Below are 15059 nucleotides of genomic sequence, written 5' to 3'. Positions count from 1 at the left end.
TATTCTATACTAAAGAATTCTGACATTTGCTTTGCAGTTGAAGGTAAAAAAACACATTACTGTATTCACCTTTATGAAATCACTCATGAATAAAAGTATGAATTCGTACGTTCTTTGAGAAAGCGCTCCGGCGTTCTCATGGTCGCCTGCGTGAGCCAACACATTATTGATTCTACAGCAAATGAATGGAAACTCCCAAATGTGTATTGAGTGCTCACTCAATACACTGGAACTAGCCGCTGCCTTTTACTGACACATATTTGCATTTGTTTTTCTCCCTTATGGTTTCCAGACTGAATCCTCCTCACTGTATCTTCACCCCCCCCCAAAAAATAGTCCCTTAAACATAAACAAGATATGTGTGGGAAGAGCATTTCCTTCAATTTGTGTGTCATACTTCCTTTATCATGAAACGTTTTTGTTATTTTCGAAGAACATGTTACACGAAAATCTTCAAATAAACCTTAGAGTCTGGGCAGACAGTGGTTCTCTAAAAATAAACCCATGCAATTAAATATGTTGTCTGGAAATAAATAATAGAGTTTTACCCATGTAATTACATGTTAACTAACTAGTAATTACACATAATAGATTTAATTACAAATTAAACACAAATTACAAAAATTTGGCAATAAGGATCTGTTTTACATTTTAAAATGAAAAGAATTAAAAAATATATAGAGGATCAAAGTCTGCCTCCTCGCAGTGTGACTCTGCACTAAACAGATTGTTAAAAACTGAAATGTGCAGTGAAAGAGCAATGATGCAAAAACAACTTTTAATGACTATCGAAAATCCTGCTGGTAGGAGTGTGAAGCCATGATATATCATCCTTGACAGCTTCTGGTTTTTGAGTCCAAAGGAAGAAAAAAAAAAGCGTTTTCAGCAATCCGTGTTTTGTTAGATTCCAGTGAATCATGCATGGCTTTTGACAGCAGCAAATAAAGATCTCGACTGCATCGGTTACAGAAGCGGGAAGATAGGGTTAGAAAAAAGTCGGTTTAATTATTGTGGAGAAGTTATATTGATGATCGTATGCTGAGCTTTAAAAAGAAATGGAAATGTTTTGTTGTTTCACCTGATAGTGGTATCCCTCGCAGCGTTCGCAGTGCCAGCAGCACGGCACACCTTTCACCACCTTTTTCCTTTCACCCGTGCGGCATGGGAGGCTGCAGACCGAGGGCGGCAGGGATGGGTCGCCTGTCCTCCAATGCATGGCCTCCACCTGAGAGAATGGGAGAGAGGTGAACAAGTACTCCACGTTATTTTGGCCTAAATGAGAAAATAAAAGTTATTTTATGGGATGAGATCCAGTTACAAAGTGTGCAGCATCTGCCAAAGCGCATGTTAATGTTTTAACAGCCCGTTAGCATTCTGTTACCTGCAGAAAGGGTTTCAAAGGGAGCGCAATCATCCCAACTAAGGCTTCTGATTGTTTTCCAACATTAAACCAACAACCGGTTCATGATAGGATCTGGCATAGACATCTCACTGCATTTCACTTTCTTTGTGCACATATGTTCTTCCATGTCTGGATATTGGTCGTTCATACTCGTTTTAGGCTGGCAACGGAGTGAATCCTCGAGCTCTACAGCCTGCCTGGTGCAGGAATTCCATGTGTGTTTGGATTCATGGTTGAACATGTGGAGAGTTTGTGAGAAAGTCTGTCAGTCCCTCAGGTCTGTGAACTGCCAAGATGGTGGATTAAAATGGAAAATTAGAAGCAAAGATTTTGAGCTTGTTCAGGACGGAATAATTGAACCTCATTTGTTTATTAATTTGCAAAATTGCACTGACACAAAACTTTAATAATGTTATTGTTTTTTTCTTTGGGCCTTAGTCACAACTGGCCTCACATGTGGGTATGGGCGGTGTGCAAACCATTTGGTGAGAAAATGGAGTAAAAATGTTTCTGCAATTGTTTTTTTCAGGCATTAGTGGGCAAGAGGTGGTAGCAAACCCTAATGCTTTCTTCACGCGCATGTGACGCGGGTTCAAAAACGCGGGGTTTTGAACGCGTGTTTAGCCCATGGTGTTCACACTGGACAAGCAGTGAGGTACTTCTGCTTCTTTTTCTATTCGTACAGTTTCCTAGCGCATGTCCACCACATTTGCTACAGGCTTGGTGCAGAATGTCGAAGCTGTGTAAATATCGCAAATCTTGCTCCAGGCTTTTTCTTTCACAGCTCTATTCCCATATCTATAGAACTTGGTGTCATATAATTCCTGCCAGGCACACGCCTCAAATATTCATTTCTAATCAATTTCTAAATGGTTTGTACTTAAATAAATTAAAAAGGACATCATCAATACTTCACTAATTCCAGGTCCCTCATTGGTCAAAGTTTGACCTGTCTTTACTTTTAAGTCTGGTCTTGTACAATGAAGTCGATAATGGTCGTAGAAATGTATTTAGCGACGCGTGAACATACGCCCCTTGCGCGTAGCCTAACTTTTAGAAATATGGTATTAGACAATCAGAGTGTAGTTCATGTGGGGAACCTTGGGGCATCCTATGGGCACTTACCTATTATCTGCACACTCAAACATCATAAGGCAATGTAACTTACAAATACATGACGATACATTTACCACACGCACCACAAATGTATGTTCCATTTTCATGATGTCCCTTAACCCTTGTGCAATCTTAGATGACCCCACCCTTACATTGACGTGTTCTCCCTACCATGTCAAAGGTGGATAAAGGTGGAAAGATTTCCCGTAATCCATGGACACCAGTGAAGAACAAAAATCATTGGAAAAAAAAGGTTCAGCGCACTGTCTAGTGGGTCTAGATCAGTGTTTTTCAACCAGTGTGCCGCGGCACACTAGTGTGCCGTGGGAGATGGTCAAGTGCGCCGTGGAGAAATTGCCCTCATTAACTGATCTAAAAATATTTTCCATCTCCAGGAAATCAGCTCTTTGTTCATCCAAACAGGCCCTGATAAAACACTGAGTAGTTAGGAATATAAAAGATCTTAAAATGACTTTTTCTTTGTGTTTTTTTTAATTCTATTAAAGACATTTTGATAAGAATCACGGTACCGCGATTTAGCTGCAGCTATAACTGTGTAAGGAAAAGTCCCGCCCCTTTAACTGTCTCCGCCAATCATTCTTGAAGGCTTAATCACATGTCATCAGTCTGACCAATCAGAAGTGGTTAAAGTCTTCACTTCCTTGTTCTTAATTCTGCTGATAAAGTCGCTCAGTTCTAACAAAAATACCAACTGAGCTCGTCTTTAGCTGGTGGTTCATCTCTTAGAAAAAAACAGCCGCACCTTCCTGCTTTTTTTGCCACAATTATCACAAAAATCCACGTGAGATTGCGCGGGGGGGGGGGGGGGGGGTGCTGTCCATCAATACAGACCATGAATTTCTGCTTTTTTTTTTTTGGGTGCTGGTGTGCCGCGGGATTTTTGTCAGGGTTAAAGTGTGCCGTGGCTCAAAAAAAGTTGAAAAACACTGGTCTAGATGACCCAACTCCCAATGGTAAAGTGCCTAGGACAGCACAAGGGTTAAAAAGGGCCGAACGAGTCAAAAGGAAACTACACGACACAACCTTACGATGCAACGGCTCCTGTCTACGACCCTCCACAAACCCCTACAGCACCCATACAGGTCAACCCTCGTCCGTGTGCATGTGACTATGACTTTACAAACACTTTTGCTTTCTGTGCTGTTTACTCTCCAAAACTGCTCCTTATGCATTTAAAATATAAAAAAGTCTTACTAAAACAAACCTAGCACTTTTTTGTGTTTGTTTCTTATATACTTTGATCCACGTTTAAATTGTTCTTCAGTGACAACAAATAAACCCAACAGAGTTGCTAAAGTGTTTTTCACACATCTGTTGATTTCTCACTTGTCTAAGTGTCCACTCAGGTGTGACTCAGTTGCATGTTGTTCCTTTGTACTGCCGCCGTCTCCCACTCATTCTTCCGTCTGCTCGACCACCCATCAGCCAGGAAGCCTTTTGAGTTTATGAGTCCTCTCATCTGTCATCTGGTTTATCTAATGAAGTCCTGGGTGGGTTTGTGATGCACCGCTTCAGCCTACTTTAAGGATTTCCTTCAATGTTTTTTTTTTTTTTTGTGCGTCTGTGTGTTTTGTCAGCTATGAACTGAAACAAAGACAATTAGAATTCAGTTTAATTGAGCTGGAAATGTTTTCACTTTACGCTTCAGAGTTTTTTCTCATCACTCCACACACCCTTAATCTGCTGTGTCATTGTAGTAGTTAGTAGTTTTTGTAAAACTTAACGTTGCACATTTTTCAGGAATTATCCACTTTGAAACTATGCCAAAATATTTAAATGCACAAAGGTTTGCATGTTATACTGCATTTGTTTGCCCCTGAGGTTGTAAAGAATTAGAAATTGAAAAAAAAAACTAATATTACTTATTTTTAGAAATAAGCTAAAAACTGTCCTCATATTTTAGCCACAGTGTTTCCATCCTTTTCCGTCCCTGTTGCTTTTAATCTAGTTTGTTTTTAACTAATGTTTAGATCATCTTTCTTGTTTGACAGCATGTTGATGAAGGTGCTATGTAAATAAAGTGGTTGGGTTGGGTTGGTTGGATGGATGGATGGATGGAAACAGGTTCAAATCAGCTAAAATATTGCCTTTTTATTTTTATTAATCCCATTTATTGTGACTTCAAAAACCAAATGCATGTATGTGCATAATCTGAACGTCGCAAAACAGTAGAAATAAATATTTACTAATGAGTATGAACTTTAAAAAGCTTCAGAAATCTGTTGCAGGGTATGATAAAATGTCATCTCAGATAATCTGTTCCCACTTGGAAATGTTTCAAATAGTTTCTCCTGGTTTGAACTTTTTCAAATTGCTAAGACAAAACTCGCACAAAGCTCCTCAATTAAAACAATTGAAGTTTTTGGTTAGTCTTGTGTGAAAAGAAAAACTGGGTGAATCTGGAAGGTTGAGGTAAAATGTATTTGAAAGAAATAAAGACTTATGAACCACAAAAAAAAAAATCTCTCCACTTAAGGTTTTACACATGACACATTTTTTGATTTTCTGTATAATTCAAAGTTCTGAAAAAGTAGTTTTTGACGGAATGGCCAATTGCAATGCATTTGGACGAACCAATTAGGTGGGCTTACAAAAATGTCAGACGCCATAGAAGCTAGCTTGGGATTTGGAAAGGGTGGATGGGAAACGTGGTGTGGCTCAAAAAGTAGTAGAGACATGGCCGGTCCCCCTATACGCGAATTATGCGGCCGCGTAGGGCCCACCAGGCCCCCGAAGTGGCGGGGAAAAAAAAGCCCCAAAATCTGGCAACCCATTTCATAGCACTTCCGTACCAACGTGCGATCAGATAGATCAAAGTGACCACAAGAGAACATCATGCCAAAGACACTATCATTACACTATCATTCCACTCGAGGCAGTAGAAAGGCTTTTCGTGTTCATTTCAAAATGGCTGCCTCCATGACATCTCAAAACCGCTATTGGCGGGAAACCGTTTAGCTAATTTTTAAAATGTTTATGGTTAAAATAACTCATCTGTTGTTCTTCATTTTTTTTAAAGCACAACTTGTTGATAATTGATACTTCATAATATGTATGTTAAATATATGTGGATGAAAACTGAGACAAGGGATAAATAATATTGTAAGCAAAAGCGTACTAAGTCACCCAAAGCTATCATAATTGATAATCTAATTTGATAATCTGATTATATCTTATTCTTATTAAAAAATGTTTTTTGTAGATATCCTCAAAGGGTTTTAAAATACATATTAATTCTAAAAAAAAAATAATTGAATTTTCTGCCAGTCCTTTGATGTATTGGGCTTTACATGTTGGATAACACCGCTCCATAAGAGGGTTGCAACTGGTTAATGCTTAGAGGTAATGTGACTTCCATCCTCTCCTAAAAGCGCAGTGTGAAAATAAACCAGGGCAAAGAAAGGAATAGAACCTTTTTTTTTATCACTCCCTGTCAAATTTGAACACAGTAACACAAAAAAAGCCTTCTGTCTTAGTTGAGTCAATTCAGCTGCAGTTCTTGTGTGCGTTTTTTGTCGGAAACTCACTTTTAGATGTAACTTGTTGGTCCAGGAGCCGATGACTCTGTATTCAGCAGTTCTGTTGGTGATCTGGTACTGGAAGATGTCGTACCTCCCGGGAGCGTCTCCATTCTCGTTGAACACCACTGGTGTGCCGGCACTTCCTGGAGCACACACAAAGAACCAATGGTCATCATCATTCAACTCCTTGTGTTTTGAAGCAAATCGAGTCCCCTTAAAATGTAGTCCTACTATTGTAAAGCAACAGGCAGATTCGTCTTTTAGCTCTGTTTAGTAAAAGGTCAATTAAAGTATGTAACATGCTTTTGAATTAAGTTCACACAAAGCCGCTACGTACATTTTGCACGTATTGCACAGATAAAAACTAGTCATATGTGAATATACGTGGAAAAATTGAGAAAAGTTATGGTTCTTTACAGGAAATGTTAAAAGTTTATTACAAATTAACCATATTACAACCACGGAAGAAGCACGAAAAACCATTCAAAGAACACGTAAACAAGGCTTTATTGAATTTCTTCACTTTGAGATTAGCAGAAATCACATCGCTTAAGCACTATGGTCAATAACCGACGCAGGCTCTCGCATTTAAACCGTTGGATTCCTCCGGTTTGCACCAGTTCTAAGTTAGCTGCTGGGCACTAACCAAGGCAGCCCGCTGGAGGGGACCCCATCCAAGACAAGGAACCCCGGGCGGGAGTCACAGTTGGGGAGATCAACTAGAAGGGCCCTGTGCACATCCAATGTCACATCTGCGCCTGCCATATTGTGCCCGGCGCCAGACAACACTCCGTGAAAGACCCAGACGAGCCACATGGGGGGAGTGGGAGACCCCTCACTCACTTTACTGCTGTATAGGTGAAGGAACGGCCGTCACACAATACGCCAATTGTGCATGAACCGTCTGTAAGATTTGCACTGTTTATATGCAATTCATTAGAGATATGTGTGTCAATTACATAATTTGAATGTGATATGTGCGCCGTGTACGCAATATAAAAGTCATGCATCAGTGGTACGTGCCTGAAAAGTCTGTTTCGACATATGAGGACATACGTGGAACGTTCTTGGAAAGCCACAAATTTGCGCATGTAATTTCGCAAAAGTAATGCACAATTTTGTAAGACTGACATACTAATTGTGTAATAACTACGTTAAATACGCATGGGCTGCGTAATTCTCAACCTACCAAACATTTTGAACCGCTCAAAACTGAATTCCCGAAAAGACCTGTCGGCTAAAACCCTTGTTGGACATCTGCACACATTGAAAAACGAACAAATTATCACGCATGTATCACTAAAGATGGAAATTTCGTCCATAGACAATGCAGAAAATGTACTGTTGCTGTGTGACACAGCCTTTACATGACATGACAACGACATAAAATAAACTAGAATATGCAGGACCTCTGCACCTAAAAACCTGGCAAAATTGACCCGACTGTTGATATATTGAGGTAATATCATTTTAAAGCAGCACGTAAGGAGCTGTTCTCCGCTACGCTCAGCTGTGTCATACCAGCATGTGCCCTCCTTGCCACAGAGTAGTGTGATAAAATGCGTGCACGCACGCTGAAGTTAATGCGGACCTGATTTGGATTCTTCTCGACCAATAAGGCTTTTACACAAAGCTTTTATCCTTTTCTCTCTGTCATGGCGACCGCTGCCAACGCCACCTTTCTTTTATGTAGCAATATAATCAAATCACAATACTGAATCTGGGGATGCAGAAAGGAAATCCAATTACGGCGTGCATGAGAAGAAAGCCCTGCATTATGGAAATTTCACCTATGTACCACACGTAATTTATAATGTGGCATTATGAAGAACACAGACTGAAAAAAAAGCATCTTTTAGGGGGGAATGAGAAGAAAGCCCAAGATTGTAAAAAAAAAAAAAAAAAGAAGGCGCCACACTGATTAGAAAAAGAAACTTAAAAGAAAAAGTAGAGATCAATGTTACCATGAAGAACTTGATGTTTTCGAATAAAAACAGAAGTGGAGTAAAGACAAAGTTTACAGAAGATTAAATAAAATGAAATGAGGAGGAAAAACGGGGAAGGAAATTATCCCTCATTGCAAGAGGAAACAATGGGAGAAATGCACCTAATAGATACAGGAGGAAAAGAAAGAGGAGATTTCTCTGTAATGAACCTCGTGTTGGAAAGATGAATGGTGGAGGACGAAATCAATATTGAGACAAAGGCTGATGACTCAACTTCTTAATATCACACAATTAAGAAAAGTCTGGTGTCCAAAGGAGAAACCAATTCTCCTGCATTCTATTTCATCACCTCAGGTTTTTTCGTTGCAATTTAGTAAGTTTTGTTTGTTTGTTTGTTTTTCCATCCACAAAAATGCAGAATTAAAAAAAAAAGATATGAACAATATTGCATGTGCTTTGGGTTACGTTTACTTAAATAAATTCAATTTCAACATTATTTATAGAGCACTTCCTTTAATAGAAAGGACTTTAAAGTTCTTTACAATTACATAAATAAATAAACACATAACACGAATCCACATTCTACAAAAACAAGTAGGAAAAAACAGTCCATACAATTAAATAAAATAATGATAAACTGTTAAAACTACTTAAAAGCCAAAAGGACAAGTTTTAAGTTTTTAATCTTAAAAACCTCCCTAGTGGATGAAGCCTGTTCCACAGGCAAGGCCCACAGTGCTGGAATAAGGCCGCCTCACTGTGGGTTTTTGTTCTGACCTTCGGGACCACCAGCAGACCTGCACCTTAGAGCTCATAAACTAAAAGTAATTCTGGTAAAAATGAAGGTCCAATTCCATTTGCACATTTATAAACTAATAAAAGAAATCGATCCTAAAGCTAAAGCAGGTGCAAAGATTTCAAAATTGGAGTAATGTCCGTCTTCTTTGTGGTGCTGGTTGAGACCAGATTAGTAGTGATGGTGAGAAAAGATGACAAGAACTAGAGGCAGCACAATGCATACAGTTACAATAATAGACAGTTGAATACCATAACAAAGTTCAATATTCTATTCGATAAAAAATAAAGGAATGGAGAATAATTGGTGGATTTCCATATGTGGAGCGCATCGGCACAATATAGGGAACATTGGGGACGGCAGTAGTCATGCGGTTGAGCAGGTCGGCCAGAGTTGGCGGTTCGATCCCCGCTCCCCAATGACACTGTTGTGTCCTTGGCCAAGACCCTTCACCCTCCCTTGCCTCCAGTGTGGCTCCACTGGTGTGTGAATGCGTATGAATGTCGCGTATGGTGCGTACTGGCAGCCACGCCTCTATCAGTCTGCCCCAGGGCAGCTGTGGCTACATCAGTAGATACCATCACCAAGTATGAATGAGGAGTGAATGAATGATGGACACATTGTAAGAACTTTGGGCGTCTGGAAAAGCGCAAACGTGTAAACGTTCAAAAGTTATCTGTTTTCTAGATGTTGCTAGCGCCATATCAGGTGTTAAAGGGTTGGCATAATATGAAGAGACTAGACCATCCACAAAAGGGACCAAAAGGTACGCGATTGGTCAGAGGAATTGATGGGAAATTTTTCTGATGAACTGTGTTGTTTTTCATGTTTGCCTCTTCACTTGCAATAAACAGCTTTTGCAGTGAGAGCAACATGACAAATACGTTTACTGACAATGACTCTCAACATTGTTGTAATACATGAAAAACAAAACAATACTCTTACTTTTTCACTTCATTATGTTAACCCATAATGCTCCAACAATCCATCCAGTGGTTCAGCTTCGTAGTTCTAAAGTTCAAAATCGCACTAAAAACATTTGGGAGAGTTTTTTTTTTTTAGCATTGTGTATCACAAAAAAGTCCATGTCAGTTCAGTTAGAACAAGCAGATTTCACTCATAAGGCATACTGTTATATTTCGAGAAATTTAAATTATTTTAAATGTGCCCTTATAATTGGTGAAGTACTTAAATGCTGGGAGATGCAGTTTCTTGCTCTTTCCTCTCATTTTTCTTCCGTTTTTTCACATCAATCTGAACCAGTGACGTGCGGTGAGGTTGATGACTGGTGAGGCACCGACTCCTCTGGAGTCAGTCAGATTTACAATGAAAGAACTGAATATTTCACCATTCATCCAACGGCAGCTAACGGCTTATAAAATACACACCTGATCGTATTTGTCCTACAGAAAATATTTCGTTTATAGACGGATAGAACACTCTTGTGTATAAGTTATTCATATATACTGTAAACAAATGTGTTCAGCACACATTTGACCCTCAGTAACTATCAGTAATCAAATTTTGTCTGTGAAAATGATCATAAAAATAAAAGGTAACACTTTATATTAAGATTCTTTAACAAGCTTTGTTAACACACTAACTAGCATTATAAATTAATTTATAGGGTGTTAGTAAGACATTTATTAGTACAATAAGTCTAATAAGGTTTATTAAATTACTTAGTTAACACATTTACAAGCATTATTATTAGGATTTTTCAAGATGCTAGTGATGCATTTACTGATATTATAGGTGCCTAACAAATGTGTCAGTGTTGATAAGCTTAATAAGATTTATTAACAACCTTTGTTAACAAATTAAGAAGTATTATTATTGTTTGGGGTTCTAGTAAGATATTTATTAGCATTATAGACGCCTGACACAAGCCTAAGTGTTCATAAGCTTAATAAGTTTTATTAACTAACTTAACAAATTATTTGGCTTTATTAATGTGTCAGATGCTAGTAAGATATTTATTAGCATTACAGACGCCTGACACAAGCCTAAGTGTTCATAAGCTTAATAAGTTTTATTAACTAACTTAACAAATTATTTGGCTTTATTAATGTGTCAGATGCTAGGAAGATATTTATTAGCATTATAGATGTCTTGCAAATACCTGAAAGTGTTAATAAGATTTATTAACATCTACAGTCAGACCATTGTCTTCTAAATCCATATTACTAAACTGCTTATAAGCTTTACAAATGTATTAATTAACTTTGTTAATAGTTTATTAATTGTTTTGCAGCACCCCATCTAAAGTGAGGACGTTTTTTACCACAAACAACCACAAAGCATAAAGATTGCAAAAAGAACTTTATGACATTAAAACAGACTAAACATACACAAATCGTTCTGTAAAAGATATATAAAAATTCAATTCAGACAAATAATTTTTTTTTAAAAACATATATACTGTTGTTGGATGACTAGCATCATAGCTAATAAGGATAAAGTATTAGCATCTATCCTGAGTGAAACATTCATTGCAAATCCCATCACCAGGAGACAATTCTCTGCATTCAATGCCAACAGCATTCAACCACATTTGCCTTGCTTCAAAGTCTACAAGAAAGTTACACAAGCCAGTGATTTTTGAAGAACGAAGACAATAAACCTACAGGAGCCATGCTAAAGCTAACACGCTAACCTGCCCATCTTTGATTTTGAATCAAAGATGGGCAGGTTAACTAATGTCACCATTGGCTAAGGAATCTGTCAATCAAACTCATCAGCAAAACAGGCGTGCTCACTTTCAGCCAATTGAATGGCCTCTTAGACATTGCTTTCACACAGGTGACGAAAAAAGCCCCGCCCATCTTTGATTCTGCACCGGTCGGTCGTTAGCGTGTTAGCTTTAGCATGGCTCCTGTAGGTTTATTGTCTTCGTTCTTCAAAAATTACTGGCTTGTGTAACTTTCTTGTGGACTTTGAAGCAAGGCAACAGTGGTTGAATGCAGTTGGCATTGAATGCAGAGAACTGTCTCCTGGTGATGGGATTTGCAATGAATGTTTCACTCAGGATAGATGCTAATAGTTTATCCTTATTAGCTATGATGCTAGTCATCCAACAACAGTATATATGTTTTAAAAAAAATTTATTTGTCTGAATTAAATTTTTACAGAACAATTCTTATACCAATCAAATATACCAATATCAAATATTCTTTTACAGAACAATTTGTGTATGTTTAGTCTGTTTTAATGTCATAAAGTTCTTTTTGCAATCTTTATGCTTTGTGGTTGTTTGTGGTAAAAAACGTCCACACTTTAGATGGGGTGCTGCAAAACAATTAATAAACTATTAACAAAGTTAATTAATACATTTGTAAAGCTTATAAGCAGTTTAGTAATATGGATTTAGAAGACAATGGTCTGACTTTAGGTGTTAATAAATCTTATTAACACTTTCAGGTATTTGCAAGACATCTATAATGCTAATAAATATCTTACTAGCATCTGACACATTAATAAAGCCTATTAATTTGTTAAGTTAGTTAATAAAACTTATTAAGCTTATGAACACTTAGGCTTGTGTCAGGCGTCTATAATGCTAATAAATATCTTACTAGAACCCCAAACAATAATAATACTTCTTAATTTGTTAACAAAGGTTGTTAATAAATCCTATTAAGCTTATTAACACTGACACATTTGTTAGGCACCTATAATATCAGTAAATGCATCATTAGCATCTTGAAAACATCCTAATAATAATGCTTGTAAATGTGTTTACTAAGTAATTTAATAAACCTTATTAGACTTATTGTACTAATAAATGTCTTACTAACACCCTATAAATTAATTTATAATGCTTGTAAATGTGTTAACAAAGCTTGTTAAGGAATCTTAATATAAAGTGTTACCAAATAAAATAAATGATTTTACTTACATTTTTACCCACTTACTCCAATGTTATTTTTAAAAAATAAACTTTGAAAAACATGTTTGTCCTTACTTTTTGAGTCCATTTATCGATACGTCTCCACAAAAATCTCTATGATCTGTTGGAAAAGTCTTCATTATTTTCCTTTATTTGATTTGATTTGAGTTTATTTGAGCCTCACCCAGAGATTCAGCTCCGTCTGTGATCACGCAATACTCAAATTCAGCGATTTTAACCTCAGAAACTGTGGAAAACATGTTGATTTGACTTAAAATGTATATGTAACACAGATCAGTGTAAAATAATATTTACTTAATTTACCTTTTTCTAATTTATCACGATTATGACACTTGCCTCACCTGACCGCATGTCACTGATCTGAACTCAAACATTAAAAAAAAAATCTATGTGAAGATATTTTGGCTTAAATTGGAGTAAAATTCTAAAAAAGAGCAGATTTTAAGATTTTTTTGAATGCACAATTTCATCTTAGAAAACAAATTAAAAATGAACATTGTGATAAAAGTAGACGTAATTACTTTTAAAAAATGCATTAAGTTTGTTCAATAGAAATTTTGCTCAGCTTGAACGAGTAATTAAAAAATGTTTTTTTTTTTCTGCAGAGACCATGGTGTGATGGTCTATGTCCAACAGTCACTTATCAACTAATTTGCTTAGTGTGCAAGCTGGCATAACCTTGAAAAATAATAGATTCACCTGTTGCCCGGGTAACACACCCCTGCCTCAGCTTGTATGATTCATATCATTTATGAGGAAAGACGCTGCATGGCCGCATTGTTGACATTACATTATATTATCATCTGCTGGACTGAACTTGGTGAATTGGCACAAAATGCATTTGATTACAGTCACATCTAATAGATTTGCACCTTTTTTCAACTTTAATCTAAAACAGTATATCTTCCAGTAGTGGCCGGTCTTTAATATACGCCAATTTCCAAAGAGCATTCTGGTGAGGAAACTGCATGACATTTTGGGGTGGATCCCAAACATATCAGAGAATGGCGCAAGCAGATGGATGATATTGAGAAGATGGCTGAAGAAAAAGAAGCTAATTATTTTCTCTTGAAGCTGCAAAGAAAGCGAGCGTCAAATTAGAAGAGCTGGTTTGAACGCGGATTATTGAGTAAAGACGATAAGGTGGGCATGTCTCCAGGAAAATGGTCTGCATAAAAGCGAAAAGGATTTTTCTTATAGAGCTTGATGCTCCAAAGAGAAAAAAAAAGTTTGTTAATCATAATATAATAAAATGTTCTCGTCATTTCAATAAATCCTGAAATGTTCATCTGATGATATTTGCATTTCTTGGCCAAATTTCGCCCCAAAATGAACCCGTTAGTTATCAGCGTTCTCTCTAGGATGGAATAAATGCTGGTCTCAAATAGACGCCTATCTCTAATAAACGCCTGGCCAGATTTTTGGAATAAACACTGGGGCCGCTATTGGACAATAAACGGCAAGTTTGTTAGAACCAAAAATTACCAAAAAAAAAAATACCTCAAAGTGTTGATGTCTTCTGAGTTTCAGCCTAAGGTTGCGAAAGTTTGAACCAACTAAGAGGCTACAGAAAAAAAAAAATCAAAAAGTGAGCAGATTACAGAGTAAAAAGTATTTAAGTTTCAGGGGGATCTGAATGTTAAATGTCTTTAGGGAGTCTTTTTTTTTTTAAAGAGTCTGTGTGTGTTCTGGAGGCAAGTGCTCTCTGCACTCAAGTGTTTTCTATAAAATAAAAAAAAATGAAACTGTTTCCTTGCCTTCTGTTGCTCCTCCACAGCAGCAAGCTTCCCCTCTGGGTATTAACAATACAATCTTATAAGTCTTGCAGCTTTCTCAGGATCTGCAAAAAGAAGCTCGCAGGTCTCGACCTTCTCCCTCCACAACAAAACAGCATAACTAATAAAGACTAAGAACTTTCATGCAGAGATGCCAGTGTGAATAGGAAGTGTAATCGAAAGACTATCAGACGAGAAGAAAAAAGAGATTAAACGAGAGTGCAGCAGTTATAATACCAAGAAAGATGAATAATTGATTTTTCATCTTCATTAACTTTAAATATATTAATTGAGGCAACTGTGAAAGCTAAAGAGAATTGGATAAGGTTGAAGAAAGTTGTGTTTTTAACATGTTTATGTGGCATTTTCTGTTGGAGGAAATAATAGAAAATTAAGCAAAAATTAGCTTCTGGCAAAAAAGTGCTGTTTGAAACATTTGAATTTGGATTTGAAAATGGTTTATTTCAAGCAATCCCAGCAAAAAGAATGCAAAAACAAGACAGCAGCGCTGTCTTTGCCGTCAATTTTCGCTTGTTTTGTTCTTCGGGGCATGGTCAGCTCACTGTTCTTCA

The 15059-nt window shown here is 37.2% G+C and overlaps 1 protein-coding gene across 11 annotated transcripts in view; it reads right to left on the bottom strand.

Moving 5' to 3' along the window:
- Positions 1 to 15059, bottom strand: part of grm8a (glutamate receptor, metabotropic 8a) — a 361648-nt gene that overhangs the window by 76074 nt on the left and 270515 nt on the right. For all 11 annotated transcript variants that reach the window (XM_078942157.1, XM_078942159.1, XM_078942163.1 and 8 more), the window contains 2 exons: positions 6067 to 6203; positions 1079 to 1225 (listed from right to left, as the gene is read on the bottom strand). In XM_078942157.1, coding sequence (XP_078798283.1) covers positions 1079 to 1225; positions 6067 to 6203 — 284 coding nt within the window. The remainder of the gene's footprint in view (positions 1 to 1078; positions 1226 to 6066; positions 6204 to 15059) is intronic.

Source organism: Oryzias latipes, chromosome 23, assembly GCF_053564925.1.
Source record: "Oryzias latipes strain Hd-rR chromosome 23, Olatipes_Hd-rR_3.1".
Taxonomy (NCBI): Eukaryota; Metazoa; Chordata; class Actinopteri; order Beloniformes; family Adrianichthyidae; genus Oryzias; species Oryzias latipes.
This window is presented reverse-complemented; position numbering and strand designations above follow the sequence as displayed.